Source organism: Serinus canaria, chromosome 24 (assembly GCF_022539315.1).
Source record: "Serinus canaria isolate serCan28SL12 chromosome 24, serCan2020, whole genome shotgun sequence".
Classification (NCBI taxonomy): domain Eukaryota; kingdom Metazoa; phylum Chordata; class Aves; order Passeriformes; family Fringillidae; genus Serinus; species Serinus canaria.
In genome coordinates this window covers 4,775,110-4,795,128 of record NC_066337.1, presented here as the reverse complement: position 1 = coordinate 4,795,128, position 20,019 = coordinate 4,775,110, and the positions used below count along the sequence as shown (strand labels likewise).

The window sequence follows — 20,019 nt, the reverse complement described above, 5'->3', positions numbered from 1 at the left end:
GTACAGAATGCACTGGAACCTAAAGAAAAGTAAAGAATGCACTGGAACCTAAACTCAGGGTGTCCAGGCCTGCCTGCAGCTGGAGCTGACAGCTGTGGGCACAGCTCTGTCACCCACCAGCCTGGGCTGCTGTGACATCTTGGATACAATAAACTGCATTTTGGATGGAATAAACTGCATTTTGGGGAAGCCTCTGGAGTCCCTCATGCCTCATTTTGACTCTTACAGGCTCTGCCCACAGCTCTGACCACAGCTCTGCCCACGGCTCTGCCCACAGCAGTGACCACAGCTCTGACTGCAGCTACACGGATTTAATTATCATGGAATCACCTCAGTCTGGGTTGGAAGATGAAGAGACCTAAAAGCTCCTCTCATCCCACCCCCTGCCAGGGCAGGGACACCTTCCACTGTCCCAGGTGGCTCCAAGCCCCACCCAGCCTGGCCTTGGACACTTCCAGGGCTGCAGATCTTCTCTGCCCACCCTCCCAGGGCAGAATTCTTCCCAAAATCCCACAAACTCTGCCATCTTCACCACAAAGCAGAGCTGGCTTTTGCTACTTGAAATCTAACTGGCCCTGGGATGTCAAACTCTGATCTCAAGCTCTTCAGATTGTAATTTAATGTTTCAAAACCAACCTCATCAGATGGAAGAGGAAAATTAGCAGCTGTTGGGTGGCCTAGGGTAAATCTAACATTGATGGTCATGGGATGATGGAAACATGACTTCAAGGCTTTCTAATGCTACAGCTGTGTTAAAAAATAATAATTAAAAAAATTAAAACCTCCTCAAACCCACTATTCCAACTGCCTGTGTTTTCTTTTGCAGACTCCTGGCTGCTTTAGCCCAAATTTATTTAAGAGTGATTATTTACCTGCATATTAATGAGATGGAAACCAAACCCTGCTAGAGTGGTGCTGTTAATGCTGGCAGCCCAATCAATTTGGGTTAAAGTTTCAAGCACTGTCGGTGTCCTTTACATCCATCCACGCTCTGCAGCTTCAGAGGGTGCCAGGGAGGGGGGACAGAGGGACACGGATTCAGCCAGAAGAGCTGCAGAGCTCTGAGCTGCTCCAAGTGCACAGGAATTGCACCACCCCAAAATCCAAGGGGGCTCAGGAGGAGCTGTCAGGCCTGGGAGATTTGTCAGGAGTTTGTTCACTCCAAGGAACCCAAAGGGGCAAGAGAAACCCCAAATTGTTCATGAGTGACATCAAGCAAGCCCCAGAAAGAGGGAAAGTGACCCCAAAGTGTGTGGAGAGAGGGAGTTGGACCTCAAGAAACCCTGATGACCTGGAGGGACCCCAAGTTTGAATTTTTAATCTCCAGTAATCCCAAAATGACCTAGAGTAACCCCAATGACCTAGAGTAACCCCAAAATTTAAGGATTGACTTCTAGTAACCCCAGAATGACCTCTAGTAACCCCAAAATGACCTGAAATGACCCCAAAAGTGACATAAAGTAACCCCAAAATTTTCAGGAGAGAGTGAGTTTGACCCAGAGTAACCCCAATGACCTAGAGTAACCCCAATGACCTAGAGTAACCCCAAATTTTAAGAGTTGACCTATAGTAACCCCCAAATGACCTGAAATTACCCCACAGTGACCTAAAGTGACCCCAAAATTTTCTGGAGCGACTCACCTTGACCTTAAGTAACCCCAACAACTTCTGGTAATCCCAAAATAACCTCTAGTAACCCCAAAGTGACTTAGAGCGACCCCAAAATTTTCTGGAGAGAGTGAGTTTGACCTCAAGTGACCCCAATGACCTAGAGTAACCCCAAAATTTAAAGATTGAACTCTAGTAACCCCAAAGTGACCTCTAGTAACCCCAAAATGACCTGAAGTGACCCCAAAAGCGACCTACAGTAATCCCAAAAATTTCAGAAGCGAGTGAGTTTGACCTATAGTAACCCCAATGACCTAGAGTAACCCCAAATTTTAAGAACTGACCTCTAGTAACCCACAATGACTCAAAAGCAACCTAAAGTAACCCCAAAATTTCCAGAAAAGAGCGAGTTTGACCTATAGTAACCCCAAATTTTAAGAATTGACCTCAAGTAACACCAGAATGACCTCTAGTTACCCCAAAGTGACCTGAAGAGACCCCAAAAGTGACCTAAAGTTACCTCAAAAATTTCAGAAGTGAGTGAGTTTGACCTATAGTAACCTCAATGACCTAGAATAACCCCAATGACCTAGAGTAACCCCAAAATTTTAGCGTTGACCTACAGTAACCACAAAATGACCTGAAGTGACCCCAAAGGTGATCTATAGTAACCCCAAAATGTTCAGGAAAGAGTGAGTTTGACCTATAGTAACCCCGATGACCTAGAGTAACTCCAAAATTTAAGATTTGACCTCCAATAACCCCAAAATGACCTGAAGTGACCCCAAAGGTGACCTAAAGTAACCCCAAATTTTTCAGAAGAGAGTGAGCTTGACCTATAGTAACCCCAATGACCTAAAGTAACCCCAATTTTTAATTTTTGACCTCTAGTAACCCCAAAGTGACCTCTAGTAAACCCAAAAATGACCTAAAGTTACCCCAAAATTTTCTGGAGAGAGCGACTGTGACTTCGAGTAACCCCAATGACCTCTAGTAACCCCAATGACCTAGAGTAACCCCAAATTTTAAGAACTGACTTCTAGTAACCCCAGAATGACCTCAAGTAACCCCAAAGTGGCCTGGAGTGACCCCAAAAGTGACCTAAAGTAACCCCAAAAAAATTCAGGAGAGAGCAAGTTTGACCTATAGTAACCCCAATGACCTATAGTAACCCCAATGTCCTCGAGTAACCCCAAAATTAAAATTTGACCTCCAATAACCCCGAAATGACCTGGAGTGACCCCAAAGGTGATCTCAAGTAACCCCAAATTTTTCAGAAGAGACTGAGCTTGACCTTAAGAAACACAAGGTCATTAAAAAATGGGGTCATTAGGGGTCATTGGGGTCACCTGAGGTCAAACTTGCTCTCTCCCGAAAATTTTGGGGTAACTTTAGGGCACTTCTGGGGTTACTTAAGGTCATTTTGGGGTTACTAGAGGTCAAAAATTAAATTTTGGGGTTACTACAGGTCATTGGGGTTACTGTAGGTCAAACTCGCTCTCTCTGGAAATTTTTGGGGTTACTTTAGGTCACTTTTAGGGTCACTTTAGGTCATTTTGGGGTTACTAGAGGTCAGTTCTTAAAATTTGGGGTTACTCTAGGTCATTGGGGTTACTATAGGTCAAACTCACTCTCTCCTGAAAAACTTGGGGTTACTTTAGGTCACTTTTGGGGTCTCTTCAGGTCATTGTGGGGTTACTAGAGGTCAGTTCTTAAAATTTGGGGTTACTTGAGGTCATTGTGGGGTTACTAGAGGTCAAAAATTAAGATTTGGGGTACTCTAGGTCATTGGGGTTACTTGAGGTCAAACTCGCTCTCTCCAGAAAATTTTGGGGTTACTTTAGTTCACCTTTCAGGGCACTTCAGGTCATTTTGGGGTTACTAGAGGTCACTTTGGGGTTACTAGAGTTCAATCCTTAAATTTTGGGGTTACTCTAGGTCATTGGGGTCACTATAGGTCAAACTCACTCTTTCCAGAAAAGTTTGGGTTTATTTTAGAGTTACTTGAGGTAAAAAAAAATTAAACTTTGGGGTTACTCTAGGTCATAGGGGTTACTTAAGGTCAAACTTGCTCGCTCCTGAAAATTTTGGGGTCACTTTAGGTCACTTTTGGGGGCATTTCAGGTCATTTGGGGGTTACTAGAGGTCAGCTCTTAAAATTTGGGGTTACTCAAGGGCATTGGGGTTACTATAGGTCAAACAACCTCTTTCCAGAAAATTTTGGATTTACTTTAAGTCCCTTTTGGGGTTACTTCAGGTCATTTTGGGGTTACTAGAGGTCATTGGGGTTCCTTGTGGTCATTTCAGGATTATTCGAGGTCAAAAATTAAAATTTGGGGTTACTCTAGGTCATAGGGGTTACTTAAGGTCAAACTTGCTCACTCCTGAAAATTTTGGGGTTACTTTAGGTCACTTTTGGGGGCATTTCAGGTCATTTTGGGGTTACTAGAGGTCATTCTGGGGTTACTAGAGGTCAAAAATGAAAATTTGGGGTTACTAGAGGTCATTGGGGTCACTATAGGTCAAACTCACTTTTTCCAGAAAATTTTGGAATTACTTCAGAGTTACTTCAGGTCAAAAAAATAAACTTTGGGGTTACTATAGGTTATTGGGGTTACTCTAGGTCAAACTCACTCTTTCCTGTTAATTTTGGGGTTACTTTAGGTCACTTTTGGTGTTACTTCAGGTCATTGTGGGGTTACTTGAGGTCATTTTGGGGTTACTCGAGGTCAAAACCTAAAATCTGGGGTTACTACAGGTCATGGGGTTACTTAAGGTCAAACTTGCTCGCTCCTGAAATTTTTGGGGTTGCTTTAGGTCACTTTTGGGGTCACTTCAGGTCGTTTTGGGGTTACAAGAGGTCATTGTGGGGTTACTATAGGACATTGGGGTTACTTGAGGTCATTTTGGGGTTACTCGAGGTCAAAAATTAAGCTTTGGGGTTACTGTAGGTCACTGGGGTTATCAGCGTTCAAACTCTCTCTCTCTCCAGAGCACTTTGGGTTTATTTCTGATCACTGGGGATCAATTTCTCCCTCTCTGGGAGCACCTCTGACCCTTTTTATCCCTCCCAATGGTTTCTCCCCTCCTCCACCTTCAGCAGCTTTCACCATTCCCTTCCCAGCCCGGTTTGCTCTGAGCCTCTGTCCAGAGGATCCCTATCACCACTTGAAGTTTGGGGATGTTTTAGGAGTGACCATCTCTGTCTTTGGGATCCCAGGATGTGCTTTCAGCTCTCCCCAGCCCCTCCCCAGCCACTCTGAGCCACCAGCTGGCACAATGGGTTCAGGATTGATGGCATTCTCTGCCTTCCACCCTACAGTTGTGACAATCACCATCACCCCATAAAAACCCCATTTAGTTTGGTGGAAGCCACACTTGTGCTAAACCAATAAAAAACTGCCTCTGTGTTCTCACAAAAATAGCAAACAGGGCTGATTTCAAATAGTTTTTATTGACAAATAATAATTATGCACAACTTTTTCCCTGAGCTGAACCTGATTTTTAACTTAGACCAAATATTTCCCCCCCAGCTGAGCCCAAACCCATTTTATTTTAATGGTTAAATAAAGACGATTCCAGAAGGAATGAAAGTTCTGGACAGGAAATCCTCCTGGAGCCACGATGGATTTTATCTTTCTCCATCATCTTTCCCTATCAATAGCCTGCACTTGTGCCGGATGGATAAAAATGTGCATCAAACATATGGAATTTTTTGGAGTCCAAATTATATCCATCTATATCTTTATCTATATCTATATCTATTTATATAATCTATATAGCTATAGCTATATAGATATACACACATATATAGATAGATATAGATATCTATATCTATATATATCTATATATATACATATATAGATATCTATATCTAGATAAATCTATATATATTTATATATCTCTACATACCTAGACATATAGATATCTAGACATATATATCTCTATATATGTAGATATATATGTAAATAGATATATATCTCTATATATGTAGATATATATATGTAAATAGACATATATATCTATAAATAGAGAGATATATATCTATATACATATATATAGATATCTAGAGATATATATCTATATACATATATAGATATACAGATATATATTTATATATATCTATAGATAGATATATATAGATATCTATCTATCGATATATAGATAGATAGATATACATACATAGAGATATATATGTCTAGATATCTATACGTCTAGATATATAGAGATATATAAATATAGATAGATATGTATCTATCTATATATATCTCGATATATCTATATATATCATATATATAATCTCTATATATGTAGATAAATATATATGTGTATAGCTATCTAGATATATATATATATCTACATATATAGAGATATCTATCGCTATATATAGATATTGATATAGTTTAGAGAGTTATATATATATAGTGTGTAGACATATATTTCCCGTATATATTTGGGAAATATGTATATTGTTCACAACCGAGGGGACAGCAGGGAAAGGGCCCGCAGCAGGCAGAATTCCGCAGAATTCCACAGAATTCCACAAAATTCCCCAAAATTCCACCTCCGGCAGTGCTCCGCACGCCCCGCCCAAACCACGCCCCACCCTCGACCACGCCCAGCACCAGGTCACGCCTTTGACCCCGCCCCGACACGCCCCAGCCAATGGCTACGCCCTCATCCCACGACTCCGCCCCTTTCTGCCCACTGACGTCACCGCCTGAGGTGGTGCGAGCTCTTCCGCCTGTGACGTCACGTGGCGCTACCGCGCGGTCCCGCCCTCGCCCCGCTCCGCTCCGGGACCCCGGGCAGGTAAAGGGACCGGGCTTTGGGGGACCGGGCTTTGGGGACCGGGCTTTGGGAACCGGGCTTTGGGGGGCACGGGGAGGGCACCCCCGGCAGGGCCCCCGCGCTCCCCTCTCCGCTTCCAGCCCCCCGCGCTTCCGTGCCCGCCGCTGGCCGTGCCACCTGCGGCTCCCGGGCACGCTGACCCCCCTTGGCCGCCCACCCTGCGCGGGGAATCGCCCCGCAGGGCACGGAGCGGAGCCCCATCAGCTGATCCAAAAGGGGTTTCGCAGGCCAGCCCCACATCCCGCTGTCACCCGTCCCGCTGCCACCCACAGCCCGCTGTCCCTGCCGCCAGTGCCCCCTCCCACGGCAACAGCGCACGGAATTAGGCGAGTCCCGCACTCCTGCGGCTGCCCCGCTTTCCACCCACAGCCTGCGTGTCCCAGATTTGCTCCCCAGTCCCTGCTGAGGCGACCCAGCCAGACGGACAGCATGCCAACCCTGCCAACCCCTACCCACATCCTGGCGGGCACCGACTTCCCGTGCTAGGCAGCGACATCTCGGTCACACCAACTCCTTTTCCCGCAGGAGCCACCATGGATCTGGTCCTGGAAGCCGCGGACCGGCATCTCCTGACACCCTATGTGTACCCGGCGGGGTGGCCCGAGGGCGAGCCTTGCCGCCAGCTCCTCAGCCTTTTTGTCATCACCAACCTGGGTGCCCTCGCCCTCTACCTGCTCTTCGGCACCCTCAGCTACTACTTCATCTTCGACCACGAGCTCAAGAAACATCCCCAGTTCCTGGAGGTGGGTGCTCCTTGCTGACTCCTTGCCCAGGCCCTGTGTGGCACTGTCCCCCTCACCATCCCCTTGTCCACGCCAAATGTCACCTGCCAGTGGTGTGGCACGGGCTGTCCCTGCTGTCACATCCACCCCTCTCTGCGTGCTCTTGCCTTCCATCATCCCTGACCAGAAGAAAGTGCCACAACCCACTAACCCCAACACCCAGCGTGAGCACAGCTGTCCCCATATGAGCAGCACCCTGTGTCCCACAGCATGGCACAGATGCCACGACAAAGGGGTGGCTAAGACACCAGCCCTCCCAGCCTTATGAGGGGAATTGGGGCTCTCAGATGTCACCTGTGCCCCTGACCCTGTTGTCCCACCCCACAGAACCAGGTGGAGATGTCCCCTGTGCCCTGGACCCTGTTGTCACACCCCACAGAACCAGGTGCAGATGTCCCCTGTGCCCCTGACCCTGTTGTCACACCCCACAGAACCAGGTGCAGATGTCCCCTGTGCTCCTGACCCTGTTGTCACACCCCATAGAACCAGGTGGAGATGTCCCCTGTGCCCTGACCCTGTTGTCACACCCCACAGAACCAGGTGAGCCGGGAGATCTCCTACGCCGTGCGCTCCCTGCCCTGGATCAGTGTCCCCACCGTCGCCCTGTTCTTCGCCGAGGTGCGGGGCTACAGCAAACTCTACGACAACATCGAGGACTCCCCGTATGGTGAGTGACCTCCCTGCCCCCCCTGCCACAGCAGGGTCCTCTCCCCACCTGGGTCACCTCCCTCAGACCCCATTTCTCTCGATGACAACCCCAGGAAATCCTCCTGGGTACCTCCTGTTCCATCCTGCCAGCCAAAAGCCCGGGTTCTCTGCAGGGGAGGCACCCAGACACCCTCACTCGGGGTCATGTGTCCCTGCTTGACACATTCCACCCTCCACAAAAGAGATCCTTCCCTTCCCTGGGCACAGCTCCCGGTGCAATAGCACCTGACTCCCTTGCCCTGAGTCACAGGGGACAGCCTGAGCCTGTCACCTCAATGGGGCAGACCCTGACATGACTCACAAGTGTCTCCCACCATGAGGACCATTGTGGAGACCCTCACAGCCTCCTGATGTCCACATGTGCCACCTCTAACAACCCTGTCCCCCCCCCAGGCTGGTCTGGTGTCTTCCTCAGCATGCTGTCCTTCCTCTTCTTCACTGACATGGGCATCTACTGGATACACCGTGGTCTGCACCACAGGCTGTTCTATAAGGTAAGGGACAGGACAGGGGCCTCTGGCCAAGAGTCCTTGTCCTGCTCTGGTGACATTTCCAAGCTGCATCCTTGGGTGGGAATGGCTGAACAAGGCTTCCCATGTGATGGCAGCTGAGAGCCCTTTAGGGCACGTCCTCCTCTCAGTTTGGGTGGTGATGGCTCAAACAGCATCCCTTGGGGACATGAATCTGGCTCTGGGGACCCTCTAAAAGGGCCCACCCCGACTGACAGCCCCCTGTCCCCGCAGCGCTTCCACAAGCCCCACCACGTGTGGAAGATCGCCACGCCCTTCGCCAGCCACGCCTTCCACCCCGTGGATGGCTTCATGCAGAGCCTGCCCTACCACGTCTACCCCTTCCTGTTCCCCCTGCACAAAGTCACCTACCTGGGCCTCTACATCTTCGTCAACGTCTGGACCATCTCCATCCACGACGGCGACTACCGCGTGCCGCGGCTGCTGCGGCACGTCATCAACGGCTCTGCCCACCACACCGACCACCACCTGTACTTCGACTACAACTACGGGCAGTACTTCACCCTCTGGGACAAGATTGGGGGTTCTTACAAGAGCCCCACGTCCTTCGAGGGCAAAGGCCCCCACGATTACTTGCGCAAGCTCCGAGAGAAAGACCCGGGAGCGTCCAACGGCATCGGGGCTTCCAAGAAAGACCCGGGAGCATCCAATGGCACTGTGGCCTCCAAGACTGAGTAGGTTTCCTCTGAGTGTGTCCCTTCCCTGGCTGGATCTTGTCCCATTCCTCACCAGCCACCCAAGACTGTTTCCCACAGACAAAGAGCCCCTGTCCCTGATGACGTGACCAGCGTGGGGTGATTTTTGGTGAGCGTCCGACCTGCCCCGCTCCCAGAACGGCGGTGTCCGGCCTTGCTCCACACCACAGATCTGCCCTGGTTTTCCTGCTGCTTCCCCTCCCAGCTCCCTTTGGATCTCTGCTAAGGTCCCTGCGCTGCTTTAGTGCTGTGCTGGTGCTTTGCAAGAAGAATAACGTGGCACAAATAGAACAGTAACGTGGCACAAATTAACGTGACTCGTGGCGGGGTCTTTGTTCCACTGCTGCGCCCCTTTGTTGGTGATTCATTGTTCCCATCATGGTGTCCATTGGGACAAGCTGTATTTTGGAGAAAAACCTACCTTTTGGAGGTGGTGTGGCTTCTTCTGATGGCTCCCTTGGTGGGACTTCTTGCACTCAGCCTCCTTCCTCTTGCCCGGGGATGTCCCATGGAAACGTCATGCCTGTAGGACAGAGGCAGGCTTTGAGTCCTGTGGGTCTCTCAAGCTCCCTGAGAACACTGAGGGGGAAGGGAGGAGGACCAGGCACCCAAATATGAGGGGCAGGGGCTTCTCTTCACTCAAGGTTTTGTGGCCAGCTTCCCCCCTTAAGGGCTTGTGTGTTTCCTGCTGAAATCTGGTCACCCCACCTTTGGGGTGACCCATGTTCAATAAATCTCAATTGCCAACTTGCCTGCTGTTTGGTCCCTTCTCCCTGGCTGATGCAGTCTCCTGGGGCAGCCTGTTTCTGCCCTACAGCACCCATGAGGGGCTTGGCACAGAGCTGTGCTGTGCTGGCAGCACATTTGGGCCAAAACAGCAGAAGCTGGGCAAAATACAGAATGGCCAGAGCCACCTGCAGTGCTCCAAACCTCCTTAGGTGTGACCATGTCCCTGCACAGTGACACCTGTGCTTTCCCACTCCCTGCTCCCCCAGTTTCACCAGTCCCTAGAGCCCTGCTGGCCTTGCTGGGGATGGAGGCCCTTCTGTGAGTCCCTTGCAGTGGTGACAGTCCCTCTGCTCCTCATCCAGCCTCAGCTGTGCCCAGGCAGGCATGGCCCGAGGCCACACCACCACACCTGTGGCGCCTGGGGAGAACAGGACCTGCCCCACGTCCTGCCAGCGTAGTCACACTCTGCCATCCCCTTTGCCCCACGTCCTGCCAGCAGAGTCACACTCTGCCATCCCCTTTGCCCCACGTCCTGCCAGCAGAGTCACACTCTGCCATCCCAACTTGCTGTCCCCACATGCACAGCACCACGTGTGTTAATGAGTACACCCTGTGTGCTCATTAACCTGGGGTCAAGGCACTGCCCAGATCAAGCACGGTGACAACATCATGGACCTTGGCCACCCTGATTCCCAATCCATTCTTGGGACAGGCCCCAGGGTTCCCATCGTTCCATCCTCCCCCTTGGCTGAGCCTAGAGCCTGGGCACCCCATCCTGGCAGCTTCGGGACAGACAGTGACCATGGCAGGGCAGTAAAGTCCTGGGATGAAATTGCATCACTCTGGTGCCCAGTGCACCCTCCCACGGCCCTTCTGCCTGGCATTCCGCCCGGGATGGATCCGCCGGCACTGGGAGATCGTGTCCTGCCGGTCACACACCCCGTGCCAAGGCTGCCGGCACCGGGCGCGTCCCCCGCGGTGGCCTCGGGGCTCTGTGGCACGCAGAGCAGCTCTGGCTCTGGTCCCCGATGCTGCTGTTGCCACAAGATGGGGATGTTGCTCACGACAGCCATCGCTGAAGCTGCACCTGCGTGGATGCCCTTCCTCCTCCTCCTCCTCGTTCCCCCAACGCGGGGCAGGAGCGGCTCTCTCAGAGGACACACACGGGGTGTCCCTGCTCCTGTTCCATGACCCCATTCCTCATGTTCTTCCCGGCATCAGAGCTTTTTGTCTGCAAGAGCTTCCCTGTCCCAGCCCACACAGAGCGTTTCCTTCCCTCCTTTCACCCCACCCAGCAGGGCAGTGCACCTTTGTACCACACTCTGAAAACCCCCCTCAGAGAGACCCCAGCCCGCCAAGTGACCAGAGGGAATCCAACAACGGGGGGCCTCTGACCCAGCCCTGAGCCCTGCAGAAAACCCTACAACCATCATCATCCTCTGAGGAAGGCTCCGAGCCCAGTGCCATGGGTAGGCTGCTGCCTTTGGCTCCTGGCATCCCTGTTTTGCTCCCTGATTCAGCTCCAGCAACAAGCAATGGCTCCTTTAAGCAGCTTTACTCTCTCAGTGAGGCTTTGTGGGAATGGCTGTTCCAGCCCCTCAGTCCCCCAAACCCTCTGGGACCTCTAAAGCTGAGACAGGGAAAGGTCTCAAGGAAGAGGGGAAGGAAAACCAGGGGCTCCTCACCTTGCTCTTGGAGTTCACAGCTTTTGCTGCTGATGAAATCCAGATGGACCTTAAAATAAACTCTGCACTGTTCCCCTCTCCCCTTTACGTCTCTTCAAGAAACAAAAAAAATACCTTGGCAAGGGAAACGTGTTTCCCTGCACAAAGAAAGAGCCATTCATCTCTGAGCATTTCCCAGGGCTGGGCTCACCCAAGAGCTCCTGCCTAAAGCTCTCCACCACAGGGAGCCCACAGGGACACAGGGACCCTTCTTACACTCTGCAAGAAGTGTGAAAAAAGGGCTGGAAAAGAGACAGCAACCCCCCAAACACCGTTTTCCTCCATTTAGCACCTCAGCCAAGGCAGTTCCTCATTTCCTCCTATTTCTTACTCTATTCCTGTTCTAGTTTGAACCTGCTTTACCTTCCTCCCAATCCTGTCTCACAACAAGAAATAAATACACTAAGGATTAACCAACACTAAAACCCACCACACTCATCAACACATTAGTTAGAAAATCGCAAAATTTTAAAAAATCCTAAAATTTAACAAACCAAAATCACTACAATTCCTCATCTCCAGGTCCTTTTTGAGTCCTTCTCATCTGGCCCAGACAGCAACTGGCTGCAGGGATTCCCACACAACAAAAACCCCTCACTGGCTCTGCCCAGAGCCACGGTGACCTCCTGTCCTCCAGGGGGACATCCCTCTGAGTCAAGACCTCTAAAAGCCTTTTAGGAGGATTTCTAATTGTATTGACCTGATAATTGAAATACACTAACTGGGTTTCTGGGTGAAAGCACCTCAGGGAAAGCTCTGGACAATGTTCCTGCTATTAAGGCAAGTGGAATAAGGGGCAGCAATCCTGCCTTGGGGCTGTCCATGGGATTTACAGGCTCCCATTCCTTCACTGCTGGGCAACATCCTTTGTTTTTGTGTTGAATGGTGCATGAGAGGCAGAGGGGTTGAAAGCTATCAGTGTGTTCTCTGTACCTCAGAGACACAAGAGGCCTGAGCCATTTCTCAGCAGCAAGATCATGCCTGAAAAACCACCAGTGCAGGAGGTGAGGCTTGGTTGGTCATGCAGGGACAGCACAGGACTGATGCCAGTGGGCACAATCTGATTTATTGGGGCTGCTCAAAGTGCTGGGCTCCCAGGTGTGGGGATACACCTGGTGCTGCTCCCCTGGGCACTGTGCATCCCTTTCAGAAAGCAATTTAGAGAGACAAGCTGGGGCTGAGCAAGAGGCACAGCTCACCCTTCCTGTCATCTCCTGCCTCAAATCCTTGCTCCCCCTTCCCACCCTGCTCTGTAACACCCAGGACACACAGGAGCCCCAGGCAGGATGGGACAAAGAGATGCACAGTGCCCAGGGGAGCAGCACCAGGGGAATCCCACGCCTGGGAGCCCAGCACTTTGAGCTGCCCCAATAAATCAGAGTTGTGGCCACTGGCATCAGTCCTGTGCTGTCCCTGCATTACCAGCCAAGCCTCACCTCCTGCACTTATGTGAGTTATGGGCATGCTGCCTATGCCAAGGGTTCTGTGGGAAGCACACAGGCACTGGCACAGCTCAAACCCACCTGCCATGGGTGGGAGAGGGGGCAGAAGGCCCTAGAGAGACCCTAAGGGTCTCTGGCTTCCTCCTCCCCCCATGTCTTGCTCACCTTCCAACTCTGTCCAGGTAAAAAGATGGCAGAAACTGAAACACTTTCCACCATCCTAGGTTGCTCCAAGGCCCATCCAACCCAGCCTTGGACAATTCCAGGGATCCAGGGTCAGCCACAGCTTCTCTGAGCAACCTGTGCCAGGGTCTCACCACCCTCACAGGGAGGAATTTCTTCCTAACATCCAATCTAACCCTACTCTTTGCCAGTTTGAAGCCTTTCCCCTTTGCCCCGTCACTCCACACGCTCCTAAACAGCTTCTTTACCTCAACACAGTTTCAACACATTCATTCTCGTTCCCTTCCACTCGATTTCCAGCTGCTTCATTTCTCTTTACTCCATTAACTTGAACTTATTATTTCACTCCATCTCGTGAAGAGAGAGAGAGGGAGAAAAAGAGGAAGAGGAGAAAGAGCAGGGGAAAGGCGAGGGAGAGGAGATGCGGGATGGGGTGCCCAAGCTTTAGTCCATTTCACAGAAATTCACCAGAACTTATTTCACTCCATCTCGTCGGAGAACCGAGCATCCTCCGGAGAGGCCGAAAAAGACAGAGAAGGAAGAAAAAGAAGAAGAGGGAAGAAAAGAGCGAGAAGGAGGCGAGAAGAGGGGAGGGGGCCCGAGCATCCGTGCCCGCGGGGAGCGGCGGGGGGGCTCGCAGCGGCGGCGCTGCCCATGCACATTCTCTCCGGGCGGCGGCGCGGCTGCCGCTCCTCCCGGCCCCGCTCGGCTCCGCTCCGCCCGGCCCCGGCGGCACGAACATGGCGACACGGAGCTCTGGAGGGGCCGGCCGTGCCTCCCCGCTCCCCCGCCGGCTGCTGCCGCTCCTACCGCTGCTGCTGCTGCCGCTGCCGGCGCTCGCCCGCTCGCCGCTGCTGCTGCTCCGCTCCCCGCCGGCCCCCGCCGCCCCCGCCGAGCCCCCGCGGGGCCGCCGAGCCGCGCCGCGCCCGCCCGAGCCCATCCAGGTGTACGGACAGGTGAGCCCGCACCGCGGCTGGCATGGGGGGCACCGGCGGCGCTCGCCCCCCGCAGAACGCCGCGCTGCATCCATCACCGCCCGCTGCCCATCCTTCCTTCCTTCCCCGGGGGTCGCGCCCGGGCAGGGGTCGGTGCGTGGGTTCGCGGCTCTGCCGAGAGCAGCGCGAATTGAGGCGCCGCCGGCTCTCCCCGCATCCCCCGCTCCCCCGGACCGGTCTCGTTGGTACCCGCGGGCTCGTCCCCGGCGAGATGCGCTCCCGGAGGGAGCAGCCAAGGGCACGCGGCGGGGATTGGGGCCGGGCATCCCCGGCGGCGGCCGGGAAGGGACAGCGATTCCCTGCGGGCAGCGGCGCCCCCAGGGATGCTCGCCGTGAGCTCGGGAGCAGGGCAGGGGGAGGTGACGCCGGGGGAAGACATGGCTATGTGCGAGGCACCGTGTCCTTCCTTCCCCGCGAGAAGGGCTCCTTGCGTGCCCCAGCCGTCCTCCACTGATCCTCGCAAAAGGAGGAGAGCAGAGTTGCTCACGGCAGGGAAACACAGAAACTGCTATTTCTGAAAGTATCCCTGCTCGGGCTCGATTCACTGGCAAGTTTTGCTGCCAGGACCATGAAGGTTCCCCCTCACCCCTTCTTTTCCATCTCTTTTGGGTGGTGATGACCAATTACACTTGGACTTTCGGCTGGGGAAAGCTTCAGCTTTTTAAAGGCTCTACTTTATTTTTGATGTACCCACATGCTGTCTACACTTGGCTGCCCTACTTGATCCTCCTTGCTGACGCTGCCTGTGTCCCCATCACGTGCCCAAAATGCCGATAGGGGGGGACCAGCCCACGGAGGGACACGGCACGCTTGAGGAGAGGCTTTGAGCCTTCGGTGACATCTCCCTTTTCCTCCTTGGACAGTGCTTTCCCCCCGGGTGCTCCATAATTTCCCCTTTTTGCTACTTGTAGGATCAGAAGGAGCCAGTCACGAGGCAGGGCTGGCCCTGGAGCTGCTGGAGGGGCACATGCAGGGCTGGTGCTGCTCCTAAAGCCCTTCTGTTCCCTTGTTTAGGGAAAAGCTGTTCCTCCTCCCCTTGAAAATCTGCTTCGCCTCCTCTACCTCCTCAGCGTTTGGCTGTTTTTAGCATAACACAGCTACCCCATTTTAGAAGAAAACATGACACTTGTCTCTCATTCACGGCAAGACATTGGTGGCACTTTCCCTTCTGTCTCCCCGTGCCTTCCAACCAGCCAGGTAGAGAACTGCTCCAGCAGGGATGTCCCTGTCACCTGCACAGGAGCTGCAGACCCAGGAGGGTGAAGTAACCCTGTCACAATCCAGAACAGGACTAATAGGAAGCAGTGGGAGTTCAACAGTTTGCCACTGTTTGGGATTTTCTCATTGCCTCAAGCTTCCAGAAGGGATTTGCCTGGGGAATGGAGTTGCTCCCACTGGCAGCAGAGCACACAGCACCCGTCCCTTCCTCTGCTGCGGGGCAGGACACACAGATTTTACAGCCCAGGTGTGTCACCAGGAAGAGCTGCTCGGCACTAAACAACACTTCTGAGTTCTCCCAAGTGTTTCAGTGCTTCAAATCAGGGCTCTGCCTTAATAGAAGGGACAAGAGGGAGCCTGTGTGCCCTAGGCTGCGTTACAGATCTGACCACACAAGTTACTAATGCCTGGGAAGCCGGAAAAGCCGTGCAGCACCGTGCTCAGGGGTCTCGTGCCTGGTCACAAGCACCCAAGAATCCCCATGACCCCCCCTCCCCCAGCTCTCTGGCTCTCCAAGAGCAGCAGAAAATCGTGCAGTCAAAGCACTCCTCTCCCAGGGCCATCAGCATAAGGGGCAGTGCTTGGAGCGAGCATCCTTGTGCCGTGTCACTGCAGTCCTTGATCTGGGACACGTCCCACTCCCGTGCCTTTGGCAGCTCACTTGGCCATATGCTGCGCTCTGGCTCGTGCCCCAAAACTCCCTGCCCTTCCCTGGCTCTCTGCTGTGCTCCTGACCCAGGCTGCTGGGACAGCTGAGAGCCCAGGCTCGGCTCAGGGGCTGGGGGAAGCAGGGTTTGCTGCTGCTGGGGTGATGTCATCAGGGGAGCAGAGGGAGGGAGGCATGGCTCTGTCTGGAACCGAGCAGGGGAAGAACATCCAAAGCCTCTGTAGCTCCTCAGGAGCCAAACACAGCTTACTCAGCACTGTCAGGAACAGGCTCAGAGCCCTCTTGCCTTGGACACCAAAGCACAAGCACAGGATGTTACTTGGATTTTTTTATCTGGACCCTCACTGCTGATCACATCCTTGCTGGGCAGGCTGCAGCAAAACTTCCCAGGAACACCACCAAATAACAGGACCAGCAGCCTAACCCCCCCTTTGTGGCTTTCCCTTGTTTTTTCTGACTCCAAAGCAGCAGCAATCAAATGCCCAACTCGAGTCTGTCAGCTGTGAGACAGAGCAGGTTTTGTTCCCTTGCACAGCCCTCACCTCTGTGGGATTGTTGCTGAGGGTTACAATGGACAGACTGTTTGAAGCAGGCACTGACACGAGGCAGGACTTTTCTAGGATGCCACTGGCAGCAGAGAAGCATCCCCAGGGCAAGAAAACTTCACCCTTGAGGCCAGCAGGGCTGCCTGAACCCCTTCCACAAGCCTGGCACCTCACCCTGCCCTCCTGCTCCTGGCACAAGCTGCTGGCCACCAGCACAGGGGCTGGCCTGCCACCCACCCTCCTGTCCCCTCACAACCTTTGTGCTCCTGCCTACACATCCCTGCTCAGACCTGGAAAGACAGAATCACAGAAATCACAGAATCTCCAGGTTGGAAGAGACCTCCAAGACCAAGTGCAACCCAGCCCCAACCCCTCACCCAAACCCTGGCACCCAGTGCCACATCCAGGCTTTGCTCAACACACCCAGGGATGGGCACTCCACCACCTCCCCAGGCAGAACATTCCAGAACTTTATCACTCTTTCTATAAAAACTTTTCCCTGATATCTAACCTATATAAACAGGGGCTGGCTCCAGGATTTGCCATTTCCACAGAACCTCCCCACCATCCCACACTGATCCCGGCTGCTGGGTGTGAGCCAGCCCCGAACTGCAGGGACTGCCACAAACACAGCAGAGAGCAGCAGCCCCTCGGGCTGTCTGTGTGTGCTGGGCTGAAGGGTGACCATGGGAGGGGTGTGGAGAGACTGTTGTGTCATGGCTGTGGCACACAGAGAGGAAAAACGCTGGGGCAGGAGCCCAGATTGGCTCTGCTGGTGCTGAGGGGATTTATGAGAGCGTTCACACTGCTAAAACATCCCTAACCTTCACCTGCAGGCGTCCCTTCCCCTTCTTTGCAAAAGGTGTGTCTAAAGCCACCCCCAAAGCACACAGCTCACAAGAAATCTTTGCCTTAGAGCATGGTAGGACAAAGGACATCTTCTCTGAGTGCTGGTGGCTCCTGTGGCAGCCACTTCCCCTCTCTGCTGTCACTGCAAGGCTTGAGCTCTCCCTGTGCTCAGCCTGCTCGTGGCTGTCACCTCTGCCTCCCTGTCCCCTGAACCAGTGTCAGTGCCTGCCCTAACATCATTTTTCTCTTCCCCTTCTGGGGGGAACTCTTTCATTGCTCCCAACCTTCCTGTTTCCTGATGATAACCCATCCTGCCTTTGAGCAAAACCACGGAGTTTTCATCATTTCCAGGCCATTCACTACGACCTGACCTCTTATCAGCCCACCACTTGACCTTGACCCTGCCCCCCCTTCTGTGCTGATGGAGACCTCAGATAATCTCCTCCCCAACGTGCAGAGCTGGCAGGGAGCCTTGCTGCTCCCAGGGGAGGCAGAGATTGCTCTGCAGGGCGAGCTCCACGCAGCCCTGGGAGCGCAGACATCACTCACGCCGCATCGCAACTGAACCGTGCTTAATTTTGACCTACTTTGCCAGCCTGGCAGAGCCTCCCCAGATCAGACTTTAACCTTCTGGAGGTGCCCTGGCTGGTGACATGTCCCAGCTGTGTCCTTTTCCTCCTCCTCCTTTGTGTTAGCAGGTCTTCCTCCCCATTGCTGGGTCTTTCTTGGCCACCCTGAGGAGGTTTCTCTGCTCCTGGCATTTGCTTTGTGCCAGAGCTTGATCCCTGGGAGCCACACAATTCCTGCTCCTGGCACCATGATGGCTGAGAGAGGTATTTGTGGTTTTAGTCATTGTTTTTCCCCTCCAGCAGATTCCTCACAGATCCTGTGAGTGCAGTGGTGTCCCAGGGGCATCACTCAAGCTTTCCAGAGCTGCAATGCCAAGCTCATGGAACACTTTGGACCTCTTCTGCAGCCTCCTTCCTTCCTTATGGGGGAGTGAATCTCTCCATCCCCATCACATCCCTGCCCTTCTATCAATTTAGGTTATTTCTGGGTTTCTGGATTCCTGCCCTGACCCCAATCTTCCTACTCCCCTCCCTTTTCCATTCTCCTGGAAACAACAGCTCAGGGAGAGCTCTCTTGGTGGTGGCAGAGAGAAAACAGCCCTGCAAGCAGATGATTTCAGTATTAACCAAATTAACACGGGGCCTGGCACTCTCCGAAATGAGTCACCCGTGTTTCATATCAATGATTTCAGACCCTGGCATTTTCAGTCCAAGCCACAAGCAGCTCCACGGCAGGCACAGGCTGTATTTTCAGCTCTCCTGGCAGGGCTGGCAGCAGATGCTCGGGAGCGGAGCAGAAGGTGCAGTAATGGAGTTTTAGTGGGAGAACGCAGTGAGCGGGACCCACCCCGGGGGCTGTGCTGGGGGCAGGAGCCACCCCTGGGGCCGTGCTGGGGGCAGGAGCCACCCCGGGGCTGTGCTGGGGGCAGGAGCCACCCCTGGGGCCGTGCTGGGGGCAGGAGCCACCCCTGGGGCTGTGCTGGGGGCAGGAGCCACCCCTGGCACTCTGGGGATGGGAGCAGGAGTCACCCCTGGCACTCTGGGGCCGGGGGCAGGAGCCACCCCTGGCACTCTGGGGCCGGGGGCAGGAGCCACCCCTGGGGCCGTGCTGGGGGCAGGAGCCACCCCTGGGGCCGGGGGCAGGAGCCACCCCTGGCACTCTGGGGATGGGAGCAGGAGTCACCCCTGGCACTCTGGGGCCGGGGGCAGGAGCCACCCCTGGCACTCTGGGGCCGGGAGCAGGAGCCACCCCTGGGGCCGGGGGCAGGAGCCACCCCTGGCACTCTGGGGATGGGAGCAGGAGTCACCCCTGGCACTCTGGGGATGGGAGCAGGAGCCACCCCTGGCACTCTGGGGATGGGGGCAGGAGCCACCCCTGGCACTCTGGGGTTGGGGGCAGGAGCCACCCCTGGCACTCTGGGGATGGGAGCAGGAGCCACCCCTGGCACTCTGGGGATGGGAGCAGGAGCCACCCCTGGCACTCTGGGGCTGGGGGCAGGAGCCACCCCTGGCACTCTGGGGCCGGGGGCAGGAGCCACCCCTGGCACTCTGGGGCTGTGCCGGGAGCAGGAGCCACCCCTGGCACTCTGGGGCTGTGCCGGGGGCAGGAGCCACCCCTGGCACTCTGGGGCCGGGGGCAGGAGCCACCCCTGGCACTCCGGGGCTGTGCTGGGGGCAGGAGCCACCCCTGGCACTCTGGGGCTGTGCTGGGGGCAGGAGCCACCCCTGGCACTCTGGGGCTGTGCTGGGGGCAGGAGCCACCCCTGGCACTCCGGGGCCAGGCTCTTGCATCAGCCCTGCCAGGGGGAGGATGGGGAATGGGCACCAAAGGCCTGGCACTTGTCCTCTGCAGCTTCCAGAGAGCTGGAGTGAGGAGCAGCACGGGCAGAGCACCGTCTCTTGTTCTGCCCTGTGCTATCTGAGC

General features: G+C 53.9%; 2 protein-coding genes across 4 annotated transcripts in view; both read left to right on the top strand.

Annotated features, from left to right (window-relative positions):
• Positions 1–6,274: 6,274 nt before the first annotated feature.
• SC5D (sterol-C5-desaturase) lies at positions 6,275–9,925 on the top strand. Of its 2 annotated transcripts, none has more exons than XM_009098091.4 (5): positions 6,275–6,420; positions 6,985–7,202; positions 7,776–7,908; positions 8,343–8,443; positions 8,693–9,925. In XM_009098091.4, the coding sequence occupies exons 2-5, from the start codon at positions 6,993–6,995 to the stop codon at positions 9,155–9,157; spliced, it is 909 nt and encodes a 302-aa protein (XP_009096339.2). In that variant the 5' UTR covers positions 6,275–6,420; positions 6,985–6,992; the 3' UTR covers positions 9,158–9,925. The 2 variants fall into 2 exon arrangements, with proteins under 2 accessions (XP_009096339.2, XP_050839623.1); XM_050983666.1 differs by lacking the exon at positions 6,275–6,420 and adding an exon at positions 6,512–6,785.
• Positions 9,926–13,961: 4,036 nt separating this feature from the next.
• The window catches only part of SORL1 (sortilin related receptor 1), a 53,447-nt gene continuing 47,389 nt past the window's right edge, over positions 13,962–20,019 (top strand). For both annotated transcript variants that reach the window (XM_050983664.1, XM_050983663.1), the window contains exon 1: positions 13,962–14,208. In XM_050983664.1, the coding sequence (XP_050839621.1) occupies positions 13,993–14,208 (216 nt within the window). In that variant the 5' untranslated portion in view covers positions 13,962–13,992. The remainder of the gene's footprint in view (positions 14,209–20,019) is intronic.